This window comes from Chanodichthys erythropterus, chromosome 1 (assembly GCF_024489055.1).
Source record: "Chanodichthys erythropterus isolate Z2021 chromosome 1, ASM2448905v1, whole genome shotgun sequence".
NCBI lineage: Eukaryota > Metazoa > Chordata > Actinopteri > Cypriniformes > Xenocyprididae > Chanodichthys > Chanodichthys erythropterus.
The window spans coordinates 22,180,749-22,208,357 of NC_090221.1; the positions used below are offsets into that span (position 1 = coordinate 22,180,749).

Sequence of the window (27,609 nt, forward strand, 5' to 3'; positions counted from 1 at the left end):
GCATTCATCATGATTTTTGACGCCTCTCATCCTCTGCTGCAGGAGATTGGTGGCATTAATGACATCCTGAAGAACGTTTTGCTCATCTTCCCGCACTTCTGCCTGGGTCGAGGTCTCATTGACATGGTGAAGAATCAGGCAATGGCTGACGCTCTAGAGAGATTTGGTAAGATTAGCTTACTCCACTTTAAATTTTTGGATACAGATTATGAGAATTAGATCAACGAAGTTCACAGTCCGACCTCATAAATTTGACATATGTCCTCTGTATTAAAGGTGCAGTAAAAGTGATTTCTGAGAAAAAAGTGTTGATATTTGAAATCAACCCAAACAAACACACCCCTCCCTTCATTGCTCCGCCAACAAAAATGCACAAACACACAATGCAAGAGTGGGTATCTCTTTATCAAAACTTAAGCAAAAATAATATATAAAAAGTAAACTATGTTATGTTCACTTACAACTTACAAGTATACTTGCACTAAACTAATAGTTTACTTAGAAAGTGTACTTTCATATACTAAAAATGTACTACTGGTATTAAAATAGTAAACTACTAGTATACTTCTAAGTTTACTTGTAGTACAGATGCAGTACAAATGAGAAACGTAGCTGTGAACTAGTTTTTTACTTAAAGTTTACTACTGTTACACTTATAGTACACTTAAACGTATACTTCAGTTGGGCCAATTTAGTCCCAGTCGGTATTAAAATAGTACACTTTCAAGTTTACTACTAGTGCATTGATACTAGTATACTTACTACATAAAGTATACTTAAAAATATACTTGAACATTACTTAAGTATACTTGATAAAATGAACTTGAAATATACTTCTTTTTCATAAAGGTAGGTTTGTCCAGACAAACAATGACACTCAAAACTGTCCTGTTACTAGAGCTAACATTACAACAACAACAACATATCTTGGTTCTGTGAAACACAGCCAAACCAATGTTACTCATGTCTGGAGTAGAAACAACAAAACCTCTGAGTCTGTTTTCAGGCCTTAACTCTTTGGTCTCTTCAATGCTGAAAACTTTTCTAATATTAACCCAGGTCCTAAAGCTATTGCCTGATCATAACGCTTCTTTTTTCTGAGATATTCCTCTGATCTTTTCTCTTTTGTAATGTCTCTCAGCCATGTCTCTTTCTACAGTCTTTCTTCTAATCTCCCTTTTGCTCACTCTCTCTCCTTCCCCATCATGAGCATATTTACACCCCCTACTGCTGATTGGCTACAAGTGGGTTGTGCTGCTTGGTCCGATCCACTTTCAACAGTGTTTCTCAGAAATTGCTTACTGCACCTTTAACCTTTACTACTGCAAGGGCAATTGTTATAGATATTGAATGCTCTCTTTCCTTGCATTAGGTGAGAACCGTTTCCGTTCTCCACTGGAGTGGGACATGGTGGGCAAGAATCTTTTTGCTATGGCTGTGGAAGGAGCGGTATTCTTCATCATCACAGTCCTTATCCAGTACCGTTTCTTCTTTGAACCCAAGTAAGCACCATCACAACATGATATTCAGAAAGAAACAAATTGCATTCATATGAATTGCTTAAATTATGGATGAACATAGTTGATCATTTTAGAAGATCTAAATGAATGGATTGGCCATTTTCTGTAGGTCTTTAAGTACCAAGTTGAGTCCGATTGGAGAGGAAGATGAAGATGTGGCCAGAGAGAGGCAGAGGATCATGAGTGGAGCTGGACAAGGAGACATTCTTGAACTCCGACAACTAACTAAGGTCAGCAGAAACCCTCAACTGATGAACACACACATAAATTTTAGTATTTTAAATTTTGTATAATAAATGGTGCCCTAATCAATCTGTCATTCTCTCTTTTCCAGGTGTACAAGCGGAAACAGAAGCCCGCTGTCGATCGTCTATGTGTGGGAATTCCTCCAGGAGAGGTAATTCATGACAGCTGTCTCAAGATCAGCCTCATCTGAATGAGTCACTCTTCTTCACGGCAACTGTACGAACATAAACTGACATTTGTTTTGTTCTTCTTTCAGTGTTTTGGTCTGCTTGGTGTCAACGGAGCTGGAAAGACCAGCACTTTTAAAATGCTGACCGGAGACTCTGTGGTCAGCAAAGGAGAAGCATTCTTAGCTGGTAAAAGGTACAGACATTCAAATAAATGCAGTTATGAGAACAGACGCTACTTTCTCATTACAGATTAGTTTATATATACATATATAATTCATAGGTTAATCTTAAAGTTCCGTGGTTGCTTGATTTTGATGACACTGCTTTTTCTTGTCTCAGTATACTCAGAGAAATAGATGAAGTACATCAAAACATGGGCTACTGCCCTCAGTTTGATGCCATTAATGATCTGCTGACAGGACGGGAACATCTGGAATTCTACGCCATCCTGCGCGGTGTACCTGAGAAGGAAGTCTGTGAGGTGAGCAGAGCTTATAAACTAACGCATGTTTTATTAAAGGTGCTCTAAGTGATCCTGGGTGGATGTAACTTCCTGTTGACGTTCGAAGTGTTGTCAAACAAAACAGAGGCTAGCTAGACCCTCCCTCCTCATCCCCCTCCCCTCCGTGCTTCCTGAAACAGTCATGAACGCGCATTTAAAATCATTCTTGTTGGTTATTGGCTGGAGCAGGTTTATTATGATTCGTGGTCCAGGCTACACCAGTTTGTTTTTATTGCCGTTTTCGGAGCTTGTGGCGACTACAGAGACCGCGTTTTTTTTACAGTGTGTTCAGGGGACAGGCAGCTATCGGATATCGGATGAGGAGATGTTTGCTGTATGTGACAAAAAATGTTTTGGCCTAAAAACACGTGACATCACTTAGAGCACCTTTAAGTATTTACGATTTTTGATATCATTTCATGGAATATGACCTTTAGGGTGAATCGCACATGTCCGGGCCATATGTCGTTCATAAGAGTATTTATACGGTCTTTAATTATCAAAAATACAATACACAAAAACATGAAAAAGAGGGCAAAATACTGTATTATAGTAATGATAAATCACCATTTAGAATAAAAACTGAATTAAAACAGTGGGACAATTTATGGTAATGACTATGTAAAACCTGGAAATGTTGTGAACCCTAATAGGAACTTTTAAAATTGTTATTGGTTTGACTAATGTGTTGTACCTTTGGTAGGTGGCAGAGTGGGGAATCCGTAAGCTGGGTCTCGTGAAATACGTGGACAAAAAGGCTGGAAGCTACAGCGGTGGCAACATGCGCAAACTCTCCACCGCCATATCACTCATTGGAGCCCCACCAGTGGTCTTCCTGGTATGTGTATTTCCTCGAACACACACACAAGTACACACAAAGACACTTACACAACTGGCTCTAAGTCTTGTGCCTCCGTGGGTGAATGTCTGCAAACTGATCAACAAAAACAATGTAAGTCTGGATCATATGACCACTGTTTGATTATTCTCTCAGTTGGCTTCCCTGCTTTGGTTGTATAAGGAGTTCATGATTATAACACCCCTAGAGCTAAATTACCCTGAACTCTTCAGCCTTTGCCTTCTGAGAGGCTTCATAGTGGGTTGATTACACAAAGATCACATAAGAATTCTTAAGAGACAACAAGCACCTGGGTGTGCGATACACATCAAGTCATCTTATATAGCGCTTTATACAATACAGACTGATTTAAAGCAGCTTCTCTGTAGAAAATAACAATCATTGATGGAAACTTCATCAAATATGTGACAAATTCTGCTGTAAAGCAACTCTGAAAAGACAGTCGGGTCATTATTCAGCTCAAATGAGTGCAGTGTTGGTTCAGTTCAGTTCAATAACTGTGTAAAGTACATCAATTATGAAACAAGTTCAGTTCAGTTCTCTACTGAAGACTCACTTTGAGTCAGTTCAATGTTGATTCAATTCAGTTCAATAACAGGGTCGATGTTGCAAAGTTCACTAATCATAAAATGAGTTTAATTCAGCTATAATTAGCTCTACAGAACACAATGGTGTCATCATCCAGCTCGATTCAGTTCAAGTTTTGTTCTCATCAAATCAATAATATTACTGAATATTATCACATGAGGAAGAGATGCGTTCTTCCCGCTGATATTCAGTGTGTTTCCTGTTGAACCTATGGGCAAATCTGAGCGTGGCTGTGTTTTTTTGATTACAGGACGAGCCCACCACTGGAATGGACCCCAAAGCACGACGAGCACTGTGGAACTGCATCCATAGTGTCATCAAAGAGGGACGATCCGTCGTGCTTACCTCGCACAGGTAAATTCATTTTTTCCACAGGTCTTTTCCTAATACTATCAAAGTGTATGCACTTAAAATGAACACTAACAGTGGACTAATAGAGGTATTATTAAAGGGAATAGTTTGCCCAAAAATTAACTTTCTTTTACTCACCCTCAAGTTGTTCCAAACCCATAAGATCTTCAGAACACAAACAAAGATATTTTAATGAAATCTGAGACATTTCTGTCCCTCTATTGAAAGTCTGTTCACCCAAAACTCTGACATATAAACACTGATCAGCGAACATACATACTGTAGAACATGAAGAAGACAGACACAGAAGACTTGGATTAAACTGCTTGATTTGTATGGATTTATTTTACAATCTCTTTATGAACGTTTTGAAGCTTCAGAGTGACACGTCACAGATTTCATTAAATTTCATTTGTGTTTCAAAGATGCACAAATGTCTTGTGGGTTTGGAATGACATGAGGGTGAGTAATTGATGACAGAATTTAATTTTTTTTGGCAAACTATCCCTTTAACAAGTATGCTACTGGAAAACTGTTTACACTGTAACCATAAATAATGTGACAAACCCAGAAAGCTCCTGTTCTAAACTCCTGTTCTAAACAGACAGTTCTTAGCCTAAGCCAGGATTAGACCTTAGTTAAATTAGGATATTTAAATAGCTTTTATAAACATATACTAGAAAAAAAAAACAACATTACTGGTGTTCATCTTGAGTCAAAACAGTGGCACCGACAATGTCAGCACAATTTGCTTTTTTAATTAAAAGAGCTCAAACATGCATTTTAGTGTAGGACTTGTCTAAACATGTCTGTGAAACCAGGGGAATGTGATCTGTTGCTAGAAAGCAGCAGTGATAGCACTGATGATAGAATCAATACTTTTATGTTTTCCACTAAAATGTGTTCATTTTCATGTGTACTTAGTTTAGCTTAGCTTTCTGCTTAGGTTAGACTTCCACCTATCACTAGGGGGCAGTATTTAATCTAATTTCCTCCATACTAACCTGTGTCCTGTTCACTCTTAGCATGGAAGAATGTGAAGCGCTGTGCACCAGGATGGCCATCATGGTGAACGGCAGGTTCCGCTGTCTGGGTAGTGTCCAGCACCTGAAGAACAGGTAAGATCACCAATAATACAGAGTGCAAAGGTCAGGTTCCAGAAGTTAAAATCAATTCAATTTCTTCACTGGAGAATTGATTTTTAAAGATAAATTAAATCCATCAAAGACAAACCTACTGTGAGTTACGAGTAGTTGATCAATGCTTTGTTAAAGCTGTCAGTCCACATTATTCCAACTTGTTTGTTAAATAATCATGTTTAACAGTGGAATTATTGGTGAAAAACTACATTACCCATGATTCTGCAAAGAAATCTCCACCAATCAGAGAACTGAAACAAGTGAACCACCCTAAAAGAAAGCTACTTAATATATAAAATGATAGAGATGGACAATTTGGGAAGATATCCAGTCAGGACTGATGTCCTGTGTGGAAGATGCGCACATTTAAAGTGTGTAGTGTGTTGATCTAACTGCGGGGAAAGCGGCGCTGTTGCACAATCTAAAGGCTCACGCAGCAGCACTTCAGACTGCTTCGCAATTAATTAATAGTGCACATTTATGCCAAACGATTGCTTACAAGCTAATGTTGATGAATTAAGACAATGTTTACTATACAATGTTTATATGGTAATATGTTTTTAGACGGTTGTAAGAATGCATATTTTATCTCCCTCATCCGAACTTAAATGAGCAGCCTGATACAGTGCAGACTAGATACATTTCAGAAAAAGAGTCACGGTGTATTTCGGGATGGTTTATAATTACTATTTTTTCCTGCTCGTTGTTTTGTTTACACAATAAACTGTATTTAATTTAATTTCGATTTAATCCAAAGTACGCTACTTCTGTCACAGGAAGGAAAGACTAAGAACATTATTTGACACATTATTCAAAATATTTTACAAGTATAAGGGTTATTATAGTTAACTAAACCTAAAACCATTAAAAAAAATCATTACTTGAAATAAACGTTAACTGAAATAAAAATATATAAAAATGTAAGCTTTTTTTTCATCTAGTTTCCGAACTTTATCTAACCTGATGTACTAAAATAACTAAAACAGAAATAAAAACTATATAGACATTTAAAAGCAAAAACTAAAAGACATAAAGACAAAAAGAAATTGCTAAAACTTTTAACTAAAATTACAATGAAAGCAGAAAAACAAAATCAAATCTAATCAAAATTTTAAACAAAAACTATAATAGTACCTCAATGAGAAGTGAGAATGAGTCAAGTACTGAATTGAGGACTCTTTTGTGTCTTTTTGCACATGAACAGTCATAAACCATCCACTTTGGGGAGTACATAACCAAAAACAGTTTGGAGAATAAATGTGTATCAGTGAATTGGATCTGTGTTTTGTTAGAGAAATGCTAACAATGCATTACAATACAATTTAACTAAATTAGATTTTAGTTGACAATCCACAGTAGATTTAGTCAACTAAAATCTTATGATAGTTAGTCGACTAAAACTAGACTAAATCGAAAACAATTTCGGATGATTAAAATATGACTAAAACTAAATCAAAATTTGCTGTCAAAATTAACAGTGTGTGTGTGTGTATCTGTGCATATTTTGCAATAAATATAAAATGTGAATATCCATATACACTATCAGCATCTTCAAATCACTATAGTTTTATATTTATCTGCCGTTTTAATTAGATTTTGTCAGTCGCAATACTTAATGGGATTTTTGTTCTTTCCCTCATTAAAGCCATCAAGTACATATTAAAGCCATCTAGTACATAGCCTTGTATCTTTTGTGTAAACTTTTTTGCTTCAAATCAAAGTTTGTAATGTAAAAATGTAAAAAAAATCCCTATGGGAAAAAAATCAATAAAAAAAATAAATAAATAATAATAATAATAATTCGGGAACCAAAGAAGCTGAAAAAGTGGGCAGGCACTGTTGCACTCTATTAAGGTTGGCATGACTGTAATCTAATTAAGCTATTTAAAGGTACAGTGTCTTATTTCTGCACACTAGTAGTGTCAAGCAGAATTGCAAAAATACTGACTGAAATAAAAAAATGTTTTTAGACATTTCTAGATGTATATATGACATCACTTGCTCATTTTCCTCCAGATTTGGCGATGGATACACCATCATTCTGAGGGTTGCAGGGCCAGATCCTGACCTGCAGCCGGTAATGAAGTTCATTGAGTGCGAGCTGCCGGGCAGCACCCTAAAAGAGAAACACAGAAACATGCTACAATACCAGCTTCCCTCCTCCCTCACCTCCCTCGCTCACATCTTCTGCATCCTCGCTAAGAACAAAGAGTTTCTCAGGATAGAGGACTACTCTGTGTCCCAGACCACTCTGGACCAGGTGAGAGAACATTTCCAACAAACAAATATCACAGGCACATTTCTGATCAAGGTTCATCATGTATGTATTGCAGTGAAGTTAAAGAGGAAGTTAAAAAACAGTCAACAGTTAACATATGGTATTCACAACACATTTAACTTGAAGAATGAAAAAGAATACTTAACTGTAAATAATGTAGGTGAGGTGGTTTGTGAAAAGTGTGTTATGATATTGGTGCTATGTATGCTGATATAAAACCATTTTTCAGCAGAAAAGTTAAGAATTATTACATTTTGATTAAAAATATGGAAAATAATTTTCTTTACAGCAACATACAGAGACACTTTGTGCACAATATAAGCAAGAATATTTATTTATAAACTAAATCATTTTTATTTCATGTTTCATTTTTTGTTGTTAAAGAGGCAATATTATGCCCTTCTACCAAAGTCTTGATTTAGTTTTTGGAGTTTATTTGAATAAGTTTTCATGCTTGAACGTTCAAAAAACATTACTTTTTTTCACATATTGATGAATTGTTCTAGCACCTCTTTCCCAGTCTGTCAGTACCGCTCTGTTTAGTTACGGTCTCTATGAAGCCCCTTCTTCTGAAAAGCACAATGTGCTCTCATTGATCGGCTGGATCAGTGCATTGTGATTGGTCAACTGCTTTGAGCGTGTTTCGTAAATGTCACGCCCCTTACACAGCAAAATCCCTCAAACTCTGCTTAAATAGTGTTAAAGTAACATTGAAGCAGAGTTAAAGTCACTTGTAGTTTTTGTGTTTCTCTTTTCTTTAGTGATTCTGCTTGTTAACAGCAGGTGTTCATCACTAATACTCAATCATCACTTAATTAATCACTTAATTATCTCATTAAAGGGTTAGTTCACCCAAAAATTCTGTCATTTATTACTTACCCTCATGCCGTTCCACACCCGTAAGACCTCGGTTAATCTTCGGAACACAAATTAAGACATTTTAGTTGAAATCCGATGGGTCAGTGGGGCCTTCATAGGGAGCAATGACATTTCCTCTCTCAAGATCCATAAAGGTTCTAAAAACATATTTAAATCGGTTCATGTGAGTACAGTGGCTCAATATTAATATTATAAAGTGACGAGAATATTTTTGGAGTGGCAAAAAAAACAAAATAACGACTTAGTGATGGCCAATTTCAAAACAATGCTTCAGGAAGTTTCGAAGCGTAATGAATCTGTGTATCGAATCTGCTGTTCGGAGTGCCAAAGTCACGTGATTTCAGCCGTTGGCAGTTTGACACGCGATCTGAATCATGATTCGATACACTGATTCATTTATGTTTTGAAATCTGCCATCACTAAATAAGTCGTTATTTTGCTTTTTTGGCACACCAAAAATATTCTTGTCGCTTTATAATATTAATATTGAACCACTGAACTCATATGAACCGATTTAAATATGTTTTTAGCACCTTATAGATCTTGAGAGAGGAAATGTCATTGCTCCCTATGCATGCCTCACTGAGCCATTGGATTTCAACTAAAATATCTTAATTTGTGTTCCGAAGATTAACAAAGGTCTTATGGGTGTGGAACGGCATGAGGGTAAGTAATAAATGACAGAAATTTCATTTTTGGGTGAACTAACCCTTTAACTTTAACTCTGCTTCAGTGTTACTTTAACACTATTTAGAGAGGGAACATATGTACTCTGTGCAGAGTTGATTTAACTCTGGGGATTTTACTGTGTACCATAACCACTATTAAAGCAACTCAGCCAGGCCTTGACCCTTTATTTTTGCATATGCCTTGGCAGGAATTATTAAAATAAGGATTATTATGACATGTTTGTCAAACAAGAATATAAAGAAAAAACTCCCTTTGGAGTGACTGTGCTTTGTAACTCTGCATTCTTTTTTCATGCCCAAACAGAAACATTACACACTAAAGAAAGTTGAAACTATAGAAAAAGCATAAAAAGGTCCTCTTAATGTTATGAACTAGCATAGTATATTTTTTTTCATGATGTGATTATGGAGTACTCTTCTTCTCAATCTACAGGTATTTGTTAACTTTGCCAAGGACCAAAGTGATGACCACTCGGACAGCTCCATTCGTCGTAAAGAGACAGCGGTGAACATGGCCCTCCTTAGCCCTCTGTCTACTAAAGAGAACATGGAGAAGCCAATAGAAAGCTTTGTGTGAGCCAGTCTCTCTCTTTACACTACATGCTAACTGGAGCCAGTGGATTCCACTTGTCTCACAATGTTTTTGTGGCCTTTGAGCTGCAGTCTGCTGTTCTGACCTCTGCCTGAAGATAAACGTCTTAACCAGTCAGCTAAGAGGCAGATACTGCAATGCAAGCCAATGCAAAAGAAATTGAAAAGACTTCTCGTGTTTCTAGCATGGCTAAAATTGAACCGTGTTAGTCACAGTCTTAAACTTGAAGCCATCATTTCTGGTGTAGACTGCATGGACTGTATTTTGCACAGTCGATGACAGAGATTGATTTTCATTGTGTGAGATAACTGGGCAGATGACAAAATGCCAATGATTAATAATTCAGGGTCAGTGTCTTTGTATTTTATATTCTTAAGATTAGAAGACTGGGAATCACAAGCTGAAGAATCATAATTGTTTGTGTGGCCAAGGGCTGAGCTGCAAAACTGTAAATTGTACTATGTTAAAATGATTTTGTTTTTAATATGTCTTTATTTATAAACCAGCAATTGTTTTAGATGTTTTAGAAAGGAGCATTATTTTATAGGATGTTCTATCCAAGAGTGCCTCACGTTATCTTTATACATGCCGATGTGAGTTAAGAATTTTTGTGCATAGAGAAAACAAGGTGATTGATTTTGTAGGGTTTTTTTTCTTTAATAAATTAAAGTTTATACAAGTAAGCTTTACAGTTACACTGTGTAACAAATACCTCGGAGTCATATGAACAACTTAGAAGGAAATCAGTTTTAAACATACCGATCTTGTGCCTTCTTTAGTAAAAGGGCATTCGGGGTGTCCTTCACTGGATTAAATACAGAACATACAGAATTCCACAAAGAGAATTGTCAGCTGTATTTACATAGCCGTTCAGTACAGTAAGGGTGATCAATCCATACATTTAGTTTGGATTGTTAATCAGTATTTTAGATCTCATTGGGATAGGTGACAGTGATGTCCACCTTTCATCCAAGCACTTTACTTGCTATGTTAATTAAAAAATATATATATATTAATTTAATTTCAATGTGTTAATCTCTTTGCACTGGATTTTCCACAGACAATGTTTTTGCTATTTTTCCATTTACTGTTTAGTACTTGTTTGGATTCGATCAACAACAAAAAAAATAGAACAAAAAAAAAAAAATCCTAAAAAGGACAAAAAGTCACCACAGTGATGCTCCTCATTTAATACCTGTTTACATTTCAATTTTATGGCTGTGGAATGTCTGTTACTCGCCTTGTACACTTACTGTATTTACACAATAAAACATGACAATCTACAACCCTAATATTTGTTTGATCTGTGATGTCATATTGAGGAATTCAATGTATGAATTATTTTCATTGTCAATCTGTTTCAAATTTAACAAAAAGAAGCACCATAAATGTTATTACTATATTTAATCTATGCAAAATCCACGCAATATAACATTGCTCAATTTATAATGGTTTTTATTGCCATGGTATTAATTGTAGAAAAGAAATGACATGTTTTGCATAACACTAATGATTAATATCTCCAAGTTTTTTTTAGTCTCAATGTGATGCAAAGCATTATTTTGACCCACAATCATTACATGTAAAATCAAAACATGCAAAATCTTCAAGGAACTTGCTACAATTAAATCAGTTTATCAGTCCACTTAATTAATTTACTGCATAACTGAAATCTCACTCCACATTTCCCTAATTTTGTTCAAGCCAAACCACGAAGCCATGTTATTTGATTGGTGAGAAAGAACAGGGGAACATGAGTTTGTTCTTCTGTGACACCAGGTACGCTGAACTCTCCCTTACTGCAGTAAAAAAAAAATACAAAAGTACAAAAAGTAAGGTGAAATGTAATTTTAAAAAAGGCAAACAGTAAAACAAAAGATTATTTTTCCCAAACAAAAATTCCCAGAACGCTCTCATAATCACAGAATGATATTGTTTGCTGTAATGTTATATTTAAGATTTACCTGCCGCCACCACTCTGGCATCTCCGTGAGATTTATGGCGTATTGCTGCCCGCTGGTCTGCACTCTCATACCACCATAAAACATGCACTGCGCATTGAAAAGAAATGTCAGAATACATATACAAAAAAGCAACATGAAAACTATATGGGCCAGATTTACTAAACCGCAATCCCATAAAAGCGCTCATGGGAAAGTTCTGCAGGGGATTTTCTGACAGTGCGCACTTTAAAGAACACAGACGCTGTCAAATCATTTCCATAATGACCAACACAGGGGTCGCAAACAAGCAGAGCTGATGATAATCAGGTGAGTGTGATCTACAGGTGCTGGTCATATAATTAGAATATCATCAAAAAGTTGATTTATTTCACTAATTCCATTCAAAAAGTGAAACTTGTGTATTATATTCATTCATTACACACAGACTGATATATTTCAAATGTTTATTTCTTTTAATTTTGATGATTATAACTGACAACTAAGGAAAATCCCAAATTCAGTATTGAAGACACCTGGTGCCACACTCTAATCAGCTAATTAACTCAAAACACCTGCAAAGGCCTTTAAATGGTCTCTGAGTCTAGTTCTGTAGGCTACACAATCATGGGGAAGACTGCTGACTTGACAGTTGTCCAAAAGACGACCATTTACACCTTGCACAAGGAGGGCAAGATACAAAAGGTCATTGCAAAAGAGGCTGGCTGTTCACAGAGCTCTGTGTCCAAGTACATTAATAGAGAGGCGAAGGGAAGGACAAGATGTTGTAGAAAAAAAAGTGTACAAGCAATAGGGATAACCGCACCCTGGAGAGGATTGTGAAACAAACCCATTCAAAAATGTGGGGGAGATTCACAAAGAGTGGACTGCAGCTGGAGTCAGTGCTTCAAGAACCACTAGACAAGACATGGGTTTCAGTTGTTGCATTCCTTGTGTCAAGCCACTCTTGAACAACAGACAGCGTCAGAAGTGGCTTAAGACAAAAATGACTGGACTGCTGCTGAGTGGTCCAAAGTTATGTTCTCTGATGAAAGTAAATTTTGCATTTTCTTTGGAAATCAGGGTCCCAGAGTCTGAAGGAAGAGAGGAGAGGCACACAATCTACATTGCTTGAGGTCCAGTGTAAAGTTTCCACAGTCAGTGATCGTTTGGGGTGCCATGTCATCTGCTGGTGTTGGTCCGCTGCGTTTTCTGAGGTCCAAGGTCAACGGAGCTGTACATCAGGAAGTTTTACAGCACTTAATGCTTCCTGCTGCTGATCAACTTTATGGAGATGCAGATTTCATTTTCCAACAGGACTTGGCACCTGCACACAGTGCCAAAGCTACCGGTAACTGGTTTAAGGACCATGGTATCCCTGTTCTTTATTGGCCAGCAAAATCGCCTGACATTAACCCCATAGAAAATCTATGGGGTATTGTGAAGAGGAAGATGCGATATGCCAGACCCAACAATGCAGAAGAGCTGAAGGCCACTATCAGAGCAACCTGGGCTCTCATAACACCTGAGCAGTGCCACAGACTGATCGACTCCATGCCACGCCGCATTGCTGCAGTAATTCAGGCAAAAGGAGCCCCAACTAAGTACTGAGTGCTGTACATGCTCATACTTTTAATGTTCATACTTTTCAGTTGACAAAGATTTCTAAAAATCCTTTCTTTGTATTGGTCTTAAAGGTGCCCTAGAATTAAAAATTTAATTTACCTTAACATAGTTAAATAACAAGAGTTCAGTACATGGAAATGACATACAGTGAGTCTCAAACACCATTGTTTCCTCCTTCTTATATAAATCTCATTTGTTTAAAAGACCTCAGAAAAACAGGCGAATCCCAACTGTTAGGTAACAGTCGGTATCATTAATATGTATGACCCCAATATTTGCATATGCCAGCTCATGTTCAAGCCATTACACAAGGGCAGCCAGTATTAACGTCTGGATCTGTGCACAGCTGAATCACCAGACTAGGTAAGCAAGCAAGAACAACAGAAAAATGGCAGATGGAGCAATAATAACTGACATGATCTATGATATAATGATATTTTTAGTGATATTTGTAAATTGTCTTTCTAAATGTTTTGTTAGCATGTTGCTAATGTACTGTTAAATGTGGTTAAAGTTACCATCGTTTATTACTATATTCACGGAGACAAGACTGTCGTTATTTTCATTTTTTAAACACTTGCAGTCTGTATAATTCATAAACACAACTTCATTCTTTATAAATCTCTCCAAAAGTGTGTAATGTTAGCTTTAGCCATGGAGCACCATCAAACTCATTCAGAATCAAATGAAAACATCCAAATAAACACTGTACTTACGCGATTAGACATGCTGCATGATGAACACTTTGTAAAGATCCATTTTGAGGGTTATATTAGCTGTGTGAACTTTGTTTATGCTGGTTAAGGCAAGCGTGAACTCCGGGGGCGGAGAGCACGAGATTTAAAGGGGCCGCGCAAGGAATAGGTGCATATATAATTATGGTTTAAAAGAGGCAGTTAATAAAATTAATTTAAAAAAAATCTATGGGGTATTTTGAGCTGAAACTTCACAGACACATTCAGGGGACACCTTAGACTTATATTACATCGTTTAAAAAGACGTTCTACAGCACCTTTAAGTAATATTCTAATTTTCTGAGATACTGAATTTGGGATTTTCCTTAGTTTTCAGTTATAATCATTAAAATTAAAAGAAATAAACATTTGAAATATATCAGTCTGTGTGTAATGAATGAATATAATATAATATACAAGTTTCACTTTTTTAATGGAATTAGTGAAATAAATCAATTTTTGATGATATTCTAATTATACGACCAGCACCTGTACTAACCATAGATGCAAACTCCTCACCTTTTTTAAAATCAAAATAGGTCACCTACGAGATTCGTGTAGATCTGATGAGAAAGTGTTTTGGGGATGGGAGGGGTCTGAGGTGAATGAAATCATGAGAAAACGTACTCGGTTACTAACGTAACCTCGGTTCCCTGAGATACGGAACGAGTACTGCGTATGGGGGAAAGGTCTCCCTTTTTCCCCGCTGCTGAAGCCTTTTTCAATAACGCAGTGTAACTGCACCGTCATTGGTTCACTCATAGACAAGTTGTTGAACCAATGACGGCGCGGCATAGCTGCGCGGCCTATGGCGACAAAGCGCGCGAATATTCCCGCCGAAATGGGCGGGGTTAAGGGCTATATAAGCAGGCGTTTCGCCATAGGATTTCAGTGTCATTCGACTGAAGCGACGACCCTGAGCCGCAGCCTCGTGGCACGGCAAGTATCGCAGTACTCGTTCCGTATCTCAGGGAACCGAGGTTACGTTAGTAACCGAGTACGTTCCCTTTCGATACTTCACTCGTACTGCGTATGGGGAACGAATTCAACCACGCCGTGCCACGGCTGGGAACGATATAGCTTGAAGTTTGGACACCTGAGAGGGGGCCAAAAAGACAAGCGAGAGGGCAAGCCCTTACCGAACCCTTGCGTTACACTTAGAGGAAATTTATTTCCATGATAGCGTGAGGCGGAGCTCATCTGAGGCCGCTAATCACACTGAAAGGACTCGAGCCTGTAAGGTCGGGACATCGAGATGGTAAAACCTGACAAAGGTGGACGGCGAAGACCAGCCGGCCGCCACACAGATGTCTTGGATGGAAACTCCGTTGGACCAAGCCCATGAGGAGGCCATCCCTCTAGTGGAGTGGGCTCTGACTCCTATGGGGCATTTGGCTCCCAGTGAGGAGTAGCACAGCGTAATAGCGTCCACTATCCAACGAGAAATGCGCTGTTTTGAGACCGGAGATCCTTTGGTGCGGCCTCCAAAACAGACAAAGAGCTGATCTGACTGTCTGAAAGACTGCGATCGCTCTATGTAGGTCCTCAATGCCCTGACAGGGCAGAGTAACTCCAGCCCTTGCTCTTCCGTCGAAGGGGGCAGAGCAGAGAGCGAGATGACCTGAGCTCTAAACGGCGTTGAGAGCACCTTAGGGACGTAGCCATGCCTGGGTTTCAGAACGACCTTAGAGTCTCCAGGCCCGAATTCGAGGCATGCAGGGCTCACAGAGAGGGCCTGCAAATCGCCAACACGCTTAACCGAGGCCAGTGCTAACAGCAAGGCGGTTTTTAGCGTCAATGGCCTGAGGTCGACTGAGCTTTTAAGGCCCTGAGGACCAAAGACAGGTCCCAGGAGGGAACGGTGAGGGGGCGAGGAGGATTCAATCGCCTAGCGCCCCTCAGGAAACGGATGACAAGTCCGTTTCGTCCCACTGATTGGCCAGCAATAGGAGCATGGAACGCTGCAATGGCTGCTACGTAAACCTTGAGCGTGGAAGGGGTGCGCCCCATTTCCAAGCGTTCTTGGAGGAAAGACAGTATAGAAGATACGTCACTCTCCATTGGGTCTATGTTGCGTGACGAACACCAGTCAGCAAAGACCGACCATTTCTGGTCGTAGAGGCGTCTCGTGGACGGCGCTCTAGCCTGAGAAATGGTATTTAGGACGTCCCTGGGGAGGTTAGTAGGCTCCCATCGAGGGACCAGAGGTGCAGAGCCCAGAGCTCCGGCTGGGGGTGCCAGATTGCCCTGTTCGCCTGAGAGAGGAGGTCCCGTCTCAGGGGGATCGGCCACGGGGCTCTCAGAGAGAGCTTGAACAGCTCCGAGGACCAAATCTGGTTCCTCCAGAGCGGGGCCACTAGAAGGACTCTGTGTTGGTCTTCTCTGATGCGCCTGATGACCTGAGGGATCAGGGCGATCGGAGGAAAAGCGTAAAGGAGCGTGCTGGGCCATGAATGGGCCAGAGCGTCGACCTCCTTCGAGAAAAATGTTGGGCAATGAGAGTTGTCTTCTGAGGCGAAGAGGTCTATCTTTGCCTTCCCGAAGAGCTCCCAAATCCTGAGGACAACTTGGGGATGGAGCGTCCACTCGTCGGAGGGGACGTTGCTCCGTGACAGCATATCTGCACCCAGATTGTTCCTGCCAGGAACATGAGTCGCTCTGAGCGACTGAAGCCTCGGAAGAGCCCATTCCAGTAGACGTTTCGCCAGAGCGCTTAAGCGGCTGGACGAGAGACCGCCCTGGTGGTTTAAATATGACACCACTGTCATACTGTCCGATTGGACTAGAACGTGACGCCCTGTCAAATGAGCCTGAAAGAACTGAAGGGCCTTCATCACTGCTAGCATCTCTAGACAGTTGATGTGCAGAAGGCTTTCCTCTTGGCTCCATGAGCCGAAGGCCGGTCTGCCGTCGCACACAGCGCCCCAACCCGAGTTGGAGGCGTCTGTTGCTAGCACCGTCCTTCGTGAGACCGCCTGTAAGGGCACTCCGCGCTTGAACCATACAGGGTTCGTCCAAGGTTTCAGGGCTAGAAGACAGGCCTGATTGACCTTGAGGCGAAGGCGGCCGTGCCGCCAAGCGCTGGGAGGAACCCGGAACTTCAACCAGTACTGAAGAGGCCGCATCCAAAGAAGGCCGAGCTGTAGTACCGGAGAGGCGGAAGCCATTAGCCCTAGCAGCCTCTGAAAAAACTTCAGAGAGAGGCAGGCTCTGTTCTTGACTGAGGCTGTGAGCTGCTGAATCGTCAGAGCGCGCTCTGGCGAGACTACTGCCGTCATATGGACTGAGTCGAAAACTGCTCCCAGAAACGATATTCGTTGAGTGGGGCACAGCAAGCTCTTGGTTGCGTTGACCCTGAGACCCAGGCATTGTAAATGGCTGAGGAGCACGGATCTGTGGTGTTCCAGCTCGACTTGCGAACGGGCTAGAATGAGCCAGTCGTCGAGATAATTCAGGACTCGGATTCCCGCCTGTCTGAGAGGGGAAAGTGCCGCGTCCATGCACTTGGTGAAAGTGCGAGGAGCCAGAGACAGCCCGAAGGGCAGGACCGTATATTGGTATGCCACTCCCTCGTATGCGAATCTCAAGAATCGTCTGTGACGAGGGGCTATCTGGATGTGAAAATACGCATCCTTCAGGTCCAGCGAGCAGAACCAGTCCTCGGGGCAGATGTGCGCGAGGATCTGTTTCAGTGTCAGCATTTTGAACTTCCGTCTCATGAGGGAATGATTCAAAAGTCTGAGATCCAGGATGGGTCTGAGACCACCATCTTTCTTGGGGACCAGAAAATAGCGGCTGTAGAAGCCTGACTCGCTTTCCGCGGGGGGAACTATTTCCACAGCTCCTTTTCTTAGCAACGTCATGACTTCGGCTCGGAGGACATGGGCGTCGTCCGGATTGACCAAAGTTTGAAGCACCCCGCCGAAGCGAGGGGGCCGGCGTGCAAACTGGAGCGAGTAACCCTGAGTTACGATCCCCATGACCCAATCTGACACATCGGGGATGGCCTGCCAAGCCTCGGCCCGAGTGGCAAGGGGTTGAATGATATCGTGTGACAGACCGCCGCTGAGGGGGTTGTACACCGAGAGTAGCGGAAGAGGAAATTTGCTCCCTTTTAGATGATATAAAAATTTGTTCGCCGTGAAAACGCCGTTTGGAGTGGGCGCAACAGTTGTGGGCCCAGTTGTCACTTGAAACATGTTTCCCACGCCCGGATTTAAACGAGGCGGAGGGGAAAATGTTCGTGGGAGCTTTTGGGGTGGTCCGGTCGCGACGGGACGATTCCCCATCCTCTTCCTTCCTGGCAGATCAGGATGACTTCGGAGGCACCGGGTCCAGCACAATCTTGGGCCGGGATCCCTGGCGTCTCGGGAAGGGATGGCGCTTGGCAGAGCGCGAGCGCTGGCGTTGCTCCTTAGGTGGCGCTGACTGCGGTGCTGCAGGTGGAGCGGGCTTGTGCTGCTGAGCCGACGCAGTCCTGGGGTGGCTGGAAGCAGAGCTGGAGCGCTTGGGCAGGAAATGTCTCATGGCCTGAGACGATTTCTGTGCCGCTGTGAAGCGTTCAGTGAAGCCATCCACTGCAGGGCCGAAGAGACCAGAGGGAGAGACCGGGGCGTCTAAGAAGGCCGTCTTGTCATTGTCCTTGATCTCCGTCAAGTTAAGCCACAGGTGGCGCTCCAACACTACCAGGCTGGCCATGGAACGGCCGATGGCCTGAGCCGTAGCCTTCGTGGCTCGCAGGGCAAGGTCAGTAGCGCTGCGAAGGTCCTTGAAAGCCGGCGCGTCAATCCCAGACTCGTCCAGAGAGCGGAGGAGTTTGGCCTGGAAGACTTGGAATATGGCCATGGAGTGTAGCGCAGAAGCGGCCTGTCCTGTCGAAGTGTAAGCTCGACCAGCTAAGGTGGAAGTAGTCCGGCAGGGCTTGGAAGGGAGTGACCTCTTAGCTTTCCATCCCACAGCCGCGGGAGGGCAGAGGTGAGCAGCCACTGCTTCGTCAAGGGGTGGCAGGTGCTCGTATCCCTTTTCCTCGGCGCCGTCGACGGCAGTGAGGGCGGAGCGGTGCGTGGTATGAAGGCGGGCGGAGTACGGAGCGCGCCACGACTTCGTCAGCTCCTCGTGGACCTCGGGAAAAAAGGGCGCTGCTCGCTGGCGAGGGGCTTGGCGGCGGCCAGGCAGGAACCACTCGTCAAGGCGACTGTGCGACGGCTCCTCAGGTGGGGCCCAGTCGAGGTCCAGCTCTTCTACGGCTCTGGATAGGATGCGGAAAAGCTCGGCATCCATGCCCTGGCCATGTTCAATGGGCTCCAAGGTAGGCGGGGGTGCGGGATCGTCCGATTCGCCAGCCCACACTTCTGCTTCGGAAGCCGCAAGAGACATGGAGTCGTCCTGCTCGTCGTCTGTTCCACCGAATGAGACGAGGTCACTCGCTTCCGCAGAGGGACGCTGCTCAGGCCGAGAGAACAGGACGGGAGAGGGTTCCCTCGGAGGAGAGGGCGAGGCACGCGGGAGCTGGGCCGGCGTGAGCTCGCCTATCTCCTGGCGCTGGGTCGCTCTGCCCCGCTGTCTCTTCCTAGCCGGCTCGCGGGAGGAAGGAGACGGGAGGGCGCGAGCGGCGAGATCACCCTCTGTGAAGAAGGCGACCCGCGAGCGCAGGGAACTGAGACTCATGCACTCGCAGTGCGGGCATGAGTCCCCAGCGAGCGCGCCGTCTGCATGGGGCTTGCCCAGGCAAGCGACGCACTCGCTGTGACCATCACCGTCGTGCAGGGGGGCCCTGCACGTGCCACACGAGTGGCGGGGCATCTGAGAAGACGCCGTTGCCGTGAAAACGGCACTTGGGTGGCTCTTTTAGAGTGGCGAGGGCCGCGGAAGCTCTAGAAGCAGTGAAAACCGCTGAAATACGCTCTTTTAGAGCGGCGTTAAGCCGCGGTGAAGCTCTCAAGACGGCGCGCCGGATGGCGGCAGGGGACACACAGGAAGCGGCCGGGAGCGGGAAGCGGCGACTCGGCGACGGCGCTGACGCTGCAGTCGGAGAGGGCGCCGGTGCTGTCCTCAGTCCGGCGAGTCCAGGCGAGTCCGCTGCGGGAGCCTCTTCAGACGGCGGCGAGAGCAGTCAGGAAGGCGGCGAGCTTCTCGGCTTCAGGCGGAGATCAGCGAGGAGATGATGAGGTCGTCGCTGAAGGAGAAAACACTGAAATCCTATGGCGAAACGCCTGCTTATATAGCCCTTAACCCCGCCCATTTCGGCGGGAATATTCGCGCGCTTTGTCGCCATAGGCCGCGCAGCTATGCCGCGCCGTCATTGGTTCAACAACTTGTCTATGAGTGAACCAATGACGGTGCAGTTACACTGCGTTATTGAAAAAGGCTTCAGCAGCGGGGAAAAAGGGAGAGCTTTCCCCCATACGCAGTACGAGTGAAGTATCGAAAGGGAACTCAGACATCCTAGCTTCACACCATGTGCAACGCTCCTGGGATAAGTATCGATATGTCAAACTTAAGCCTGACATGGCTGACTTGTGATTTCCACTCTTTCCTTATTTCCACTTTATCGAAGATACTTTTTATTATTCCAAATACAATTTGTATAAGGTTAATAACACTGTCATTTTGCCAACGAATACTACTTTAGTTGAACTCTACCATAACATATTGTCATAACGTAATTAAACAGTTTTCTATTACACACACAAGATGTTCTGCGCAATTTCATAATGACAGGATTTGAAATGAAGTCATTTAAAATGCAAGTAAAAGCCAACTGTGGAGGGTAACGATGTTAAATCAGTACACTAGGCAATTTGGCAGGTTGTGTTTCATAAATTATGTTAAATATAGATATATTAAATAAAGCTATAATTTTTTTTTTGTTTTGGCAGGGGATGGGTGTCTTGCATCTTTCTCACCTTTTTTACCCCTGATGTGTTTGCATTCCTGACTAACAAAACAGGCGCAAAGTGACTTAAAGTGTTAGTTCACCCAAAAATGAAAATTGTGTCATTTATTACTCACCCTCATGTCGTTCCACACCCGTAAGACCTTCGTTCATCTTCGGAACACAAATTAAGATATTTTTGATGAAATCCGAGAGGTATATGACTCGTCCATAGACAGCAATATAATCAATACTTTCAAAGTCCAGAAAGGTACTAAAGACATCGTTAAAATAGTTATGAAGCGACCAGAATACTTTTTGTGCACAAAAACAAAACAAAAATAACAACTTTATTCAACAATATCTTCTCTTCTGTCATTCTCACACATTGTTTACTTCCAGCGCTGCCAGGTTCTACGTCAGAATGCGGACTCATTATTAGTCACGTCAACTGTTTTAACAATGAAGTACCTTTTTGGGCCTTGAAAGTGTTGATTATATTGCTGTCTATGGACGAGCCATATAACTCTCGGATTCCATCAAAAATATCTTAATTTGTGTTCCGAAGATGAACGAAGGTATTACGGGTATGGAACAACATGAGGGTGAGTAATTAATGACAGAATTTTTATTTTTGGGTGAACTAACCCTTTAAGACATGCTTTTTGGGGCGTTAAATAATCGCACAAATACCAGTAAATTTACCAGTAAATAGTCATTACTTCAGTCACATGATTCTTCAGAAATCATACAGGTTGACTAAAAAACTAAAAAATTCATTATTATAATATGACTTGGTAATTATTTTAAAAACATAATTGTTTTCTTGCTTACACTCACCTTGATTGAGCTGTCCAAATTCAGAGTGAAAAACCCCAACTGAGTGGGCGTATCCTGATCCCATGTGAGTGCCCACTGCTGCCTGAAACGCCTTACCCCACACCGCCGGACCGCCCGGCTTCATCTGGAAGGTGGCCAGCTCGAAAACTCCTTCAGAAAACAACATATTTTAACAAAAGCCATTCATATAAGTATGCCTGGAGTATTTGAAATCTGTATCTTCTTTTATGAACAATTCATGCTTATTTGTAATGGCAGAATATTCAGGAAACCCTTTTGAAAACAGTCATTATGATTGACTCATTATGATTGCAGTTCCAGTCAAATCAATAAGTTGTTAAAATGTCTTTTTTCTTTGGTTATGTCTTATATCACCTATAGTATCAAGTGAGCAGGCATTGGTGACCCTTTACAAATCGATGCATGACTTGTTAAAGCACATATTTCACACCTCCATCTTTGGGTGGCTTCTGAAGTTTGCTCCAGGGTACGAGGTACGTCACCTCATTATCCTGAGAGCTCAGCATGGGCATTGCTTTAGAGATGTACTGATCAATCCAGCTGGGGTCCTGAGCCAGGGCTGCCCGCACAGATGCACGCTGGGCATAGCTGTCTAAACAACATTATAGCAAAGACAGAAAAGAAGGAGTTGTATGAGGAGCAGTACTATGTCTTCAGATATTTTTCGGATTAAATATATACATGATATTTTTGCGTCAATACAGTAAACTAGAAATCTTACTAAGAATGTCTAAAAAAAATAAAAATCTAGTAACGGGCCAAAACAGGATGTCCTGGCTACTATGGGACACCTGGCAACCTTTAGAAGTAAAGAGTCAGTTTCCTTTGGTCAGAACTTTGCAATGTTTTGTTGCATTTTACTTATTTAGGAGTCCTATAAATCTTTTAAAGTGCAGATTTAAGAATTCAGTACTCATTCTCACCATACTTCCAGATGTGGAAAACCTGATTGAGACCCCCATATTCCACACTCCAGTATCCAGTGAGCTCTGAGTGGGCTGTACGCAGTTGGATCTTCTCACTGGTCAGTTTTAGGAAGGCAGCGTTGAGATGCGGCTGGATGTTATATGTGCGGAACTCATAGAAGGTTTCGTGCTGCTGCTGTGGTCCAGTGAAGATTGATGCCCTGGGCTGCTTGTCAAATGTAAAACAAACTGCTATGTGGTCATTATTAGAAATGTTCAGCGTATAAGGTCTACTATAAAATCTACACTTGTCTGAATCTATATGATTTCATAAAACAGATTTTTTTTTCTTTTTTTTTGAGAAATGGCAGCTTCAGCCTTCTGCTTCTGTTTTTCAATTGCACAGCCCCCATACAAAACCATTAGCACATTTTAAAAACCTTGAAACTGTCAACTGATGTCAAAGATAAACTGTACAAATGTTTATGTTCTGCAAGTTCAGACCAGCCGATTCCAACTTAAGTACAAAGATCAAACCCTATACCCCTAATGTCTATACGTACCAAATACTGTATATATATATACAATTTATTTTTTAACAAGACAACTCTATACTTAATGGCATGTTAAAAACTGAACAGATGGACACACTGCGTATAAATATAGAAGGGGCAAAATGTCATTGAAACATGAAATATGTAAATTCCCAAAATATTTAAGAAAATGTTGCACTTTTTCTAAGTCAGTAAATCAAATAAGCAAAATGATATGAACTTCTTTGCACAAAAGGTCAGATTTTTTTTCATTTTCACAAGATGCTCTGTGGAGTTTATGCAGCTAAAGTGCTACTGTCATTAACCCTGCAAGCATTATATACAAAAAAACAGTCAGAAAAATCTAATCTTTTGAAAAGGGACATTGTCATATTTGATACATCAGACTTTTATGGCTCATATTATAGTATGATATAGAAGAATATGGAGCTCATATACTCGAGGAGGGGAAAAAATACAATTTTTAATGCAGTTGCTGATATTAATATGGCCAAAAAGTAGAAATTCTGATAGCTTGTAATGTAAATCAATGAGATCTCAGACTAATAACATTAAATTCATATAAATATCTGTTGTCACTCAATATCTTCCAATAATGTGTCTTAGTAAGATCATATTTAAATGCTTAGTTTTATTATCAAAGCTCTGTAGTTTTTTTTTGTGGGGGGGCAAAATAATAATGATTAGGATATGTACCTATATAAATAAATGTTGCTCAAAAGGCTGATGAATCATTTTTGATACTCACATTTTAAGATGATTTCTCTGGTTATACTAGAAAGCTATACTTACATTTACTTTATAAAAATCAGTAAAGATTTCGCCGCAAAAACACACATGTACACGACCTGAAGAGGGGGCATTTACAGAATTATACTAAAAGGCCTTTTACCTGCTAAAAACATACAAACTATCAATCACACAACAGAAGGCATTAAAAATACCTTTTCAGCAAAATTTTGATCATGTTAAGAATTTGAGGCCATAGAAATGCGTTTATTAAATAAAATACAATAGGCTTTAAGAAAAAATAGACAACAATTTCAATTTTTCATTGAAAATGTTGTGCTTATAATGCAATTCGTAATTAATGTTTATAGTATCACTGCATTTTTATCTGTAGTCTCAGACTTTTTGACCCCATAATCAATTATGCATGAACAATACGAGCCTCCATCATTAAATAGTGAATAGTTTCTATTTGTATTATTGAACTCTTTTGCAGTGAGTTCATGCTTTTGTAATTCCTGACACTGCCAAGTCCTGAACAATGTAACAGTGGAGTTACATGATCATTTGATTGACAATAGGGGGTGGGGGGCGTCCTCTGACGCACCTTCAAAAACAAAAGTGGCGTTTGTCTTTTAACTCCATTCAAGAGTCACAAAAATTCAGTATCATTAGACCTGTAAACCTACACTGATGAATGTTTAAATCAAACTTGTGAATGATAATAAAACTCACCGTAAGTCGGTTTTTCACAGACAGAAAGTTCTCTGCGTGACGTAACGCTTTCCGGTAAATACCGCGTAATTGTATCATTTTTCTCGACGTGAATCTGGAACTGTATCCACAGCGTGACTGACGTGCCAGATCAGACGTGCAGCCCTGAACGAAGTTCATCTAGAGCCAGTACGGAAGCCGAAATGTATCGTTCAAGTTCGCTGCATGAAAGTGAAAACTGAAAGAACTATTTTCATTATTAGCATTTAAAACTTTACATTTAAAATAATTTTTAAAAATCCTATAGATATAAAGGTTTGATATAGGTTGTCAAACTTTGTAAACATTTAAATAGCTAGAAGGTCTCCTATATATGCTAGCGTATCATGTATAACTGTATGCCTATTATTTGTGCTATTTTAAGATTTTGTTGTTAACAAACGTAGAATATAAACTTATATCGTGTCTCTTTAATTACTTTAATATGCACATGAAAGGTGTTAAAATAAGGAAAGTTCCACTTTTTCATAAGAATTATTTCATTTCAGAGATTTTCAAGAGAAAAAAATCTCTGTATGTTTTGATAGTATACCCATAATTTTTTTTTAAGTTCAAAAGTCTCTTCAATCCCATATTCCCTGCTGCATTATGTAGTTAATTATTAAATTTCATAATTATTGTTAACTGCATTCCATGTTTATAGGAATTCCATTTATCTGGGGCCAATAAACAGGGACACACCTCCCAGCCAGACCTGTTTTGAGGGATATTATATACAGGCCAATGCATTTTGGATTGTGCTCAGCAATTTTTGGACAGACTGGAATGTTTATCCCTTAATAAAGAGAGAGACAATAGAGAGGCTCTGTTCTCACTGTTGTTGACGCGGGATGGTGGGTAGGTGGGGCGGATAGTCGTCAAAATATCAGCACCTCTCCTCCTCCTCCTCACTTTCAAACTATATGTTGCTGGTCATCAACAACACAACACTCACAAACGAGCTGGAAGTCATCAGTCACTAATTAAAAGCTCTCCGCCTGAATTTACAAATCCAGATTTTTGTTTAGAAATCCAGACTTCCTTCCTTTGAGCATCATGACTGGAACAGTAGTGGTTCTGATGAGCCTGGTCTTCATCCTCTCTGTGGGTAAGTCTCCTTCACTGTAATTTTAAAAGAGCACTGTTTGTTATTTTAATCATTAAGGTGTGCCATTTGCAATTAACAACAGCAATGAGATTAATCCAACAGTACAAATTTTTCAGGCGCAGAGGATAAATCAAGACTCTACCGTAGAGTAAGTCCATTTATGCATGAGCAAACGCCTTTCAGAAAATGAACTGTGATGCATAACAGGCATTTACTGTAAATTGCATGTGTGTTTTTTAATCTGACAGCCTGCGTGTGGAGGTCTGAGTGTCAATCAAGCATGTCCTCTCAACTACTCTCCTGTGTGCGGTAATGATGGCATCACATACGTCAATGAATGCACCCTGTGTGTGCAGAGAATGTGAGTCCATTCATTTGCTTCTGTTAGTGTAGGATAACAGCATTACAGGGTGATTTTTGCCTGTAATTACTCATACTTTTAAAGACTGTTAGTAAGCAAATGTTGTGTTATGGATGCCGGGATGTTGGATAACTGAAAGGGTGTTTGTTTTTTAGGCACACAAATGCAGACATTTTGATTGTGAAAGACGGCCGCTGCTGAGGAGGAAGACCCTTATGATATCATCACTTCGCTTTTCATATCTATGTTTGTTTAAGAGTGTTGTTTGCTATGCACATTCAGACCAGTTTTGCACTTATCAGTATACCTATACAGTAGATGTGTGAAAACCCACTGCATGTTAAAATGAAAACTGCTAGTACTAAAATGAATAATATGTGTCAGTTTATCACATTTGAGTGACTTTGAGTGAATAGTGCAGAGTGTTTGTTTTTCTATTTGCTCAGTTTGTTTTACATCAATACTGTCCTGTCTTTCTTTCCTAGCAAACAGGGAATGTTCTCAGAACTGGCTAACATTCTGGCATGGTTTTCTCAAAGTTATGAACAAACTTTCTTCCAGTAATATTAATAGAACGTTTTTTCAAAGTTCTTAAATAACATTATCAAAGCATTAGCACAAAAATGTTATTTGTACATCATTCATGGAATGTTTTTCTGAAACATTTTAGTTGGACATTTAGTCTAATGTTTTTGAAACATACTACTTTTTCAGAATGGATCAGAGAACATTCAAAAGTAATGTTCTCGTAATTCTTGCAAAATTATTAAATAGAGAAAGCAATCCCTTAATGTTTTCTCTAACGTTCACTAAGAAACATTTAAATGAGAACATTTCTATCATATAACTTAATGGGAACATAAGCTGTTAGCTGGGTTAATATATTTCAGCTCTTCCATTAAGTTTCTTTCGTTTTAGGAGCTACTCAGAGTGCAATGTTTCAAGAGTGAAGTTTTGAGTTACAGCTTATTTTTTCTAAATATGTTTAAAAAAATTACCTAACAAAAATGGAAATGTGACATGATGACTGTTGGAAGACCATTTATACCTTGATTTTACATTTTTTGCTAATAAAATAAACATACTTTGCCAAACTATTGTAAGATTGTCTAGCTTCATTTATGTCATGCTTTTCTTTGCAGCATGTTTATGATTATACTGAAACAGAGACAACGGGTGGTGAGGTGTGCTGCACATTTTTGTGCGTGACTTTTTAAATCTCATTTAGCATGTACAGTATGTTAATTTTGTATTAGATGCAAGTCTTTAGGCTAAAACCAAAACAGCTGATATTTTGTAAACCCTGTAGCGGAACGCAATTTTCAGAACTGTATTTTGAGGGACTGTTTAA

At 40.7% G+C, this 27,609-nt stretch overlaps 3 protein-coding genes across 5 annotated transcripts in view; 2 read left to right on the plus strand and 1 right to left on the minus strand.

Moving 5' to 3' along the window:
• abca1b (ATP-binding cassette, sub-family A (ABC1), member 1B) overlaps nt 1–11,105 on the plus strand; it is a 46,362-nt gene extending 35,257 nt beyond the window's left edge. For both annotated transcript variants that reach the window (XM_067390216.1, XM_067390224.1), the window contains 11 exons: nt 43–166; nt 1,373–1,502; nt 1,630–1,750; nt 1,855–1,917; nt 2,023–2,129; nt 2,276–2,417; nt 3,142–3,276; nt 4,136–4,239; nt 5,262–5,354; nt 7,392–7,635; nt 9,655–11,105. In XM_067390216.1, the coding sequence (XP_067246317.1) occupies nt 43–166; nt 1,373–1,502; nt 1,630–1,750; nt 1,855–1,917; nt 2,023–2,129; nt 2,276–2,417; nt 3,142–3,276; nt 4,136–4,239; nt 5,262–5,354; nt 7,392–7,635; nt 9,655–9,798 (1,407 nt within the window). In that variant the 3' untranslated portion in view covers nt 9,799–11,105. The remainder of the gene's footprint in view (nt 1–42; nt 167–1,372; nt 1,503–1,629; nt 1,751–1,854; nt 1,918–2,022; nt 2,130–2,275; nt 2,418–3,141; nt 3,277–4,135; nt 4,240–5,261; nt 5,355–7,391; nt 7,636–9,654) is intronic.
• A 140-nt stretch (nt 11,106–11,245) lies between these two features.
• nipsnap3a (nipsnap homolog 3A (C. elegans)) lies at nt 11,246–24,934 on the minus strand. Of its 2 annotated transcripts, none has more exons than XM_067390246.1 (6): nt 24,772–24,934; nt 22,772–22,979; nt 22,279–22,440; nt 21,828–21,977; nt 11,778–11,864; nt 11,246–11,612 (listed from the first exon to the last, which is right to left on the minus strand). In XM_067390246.1, the coding sequence occupies exons 1-6, from the start codon at nt 24,928–24,930 to the stop codon at nt 11,536–11,538; spliced, it is 843 nt and encodes a 280-aa protein (XP_067246347.1). In that variant the 5' UTR covers nt 24,931–24,934; the 3' UTR covers nt 11,246–11,535. The 2 variants fall into 2 exon arrangements, with proteins under 2 accessions (XP_067246347.1, XP_067246337.1); XM_067390236.1 differs by having other exon boundaries at nt 22,772–22,982.
• On the plus strand, nt 24,903–27,344 carry LOC137023320 (probable pancreatic secretory proteinase inhibitor). Its single transcript, XM_067390260.1, has 5 exons — nt 24,903–24,939; nt 25,818–25,897; nt 26,014–26,045; nt 26,146–26,258; nt 26,414–27,344. The coding sequence occupies exons 2-5, from the start codon at nt 25,846–25,848 to the stop codon at nt 26,457–26,459; spliced, it is 243 nt and encodes an 80-aa protein (XP_067246361.1). The 5' UTR covers nt 24,903–24,939; nt 25,818–25,845; the 3' UTR covers nt 26,460–27,344.
• The last annotated feature ends 265 nt before the right edge of the window (nt 27,345–27,609 follow it).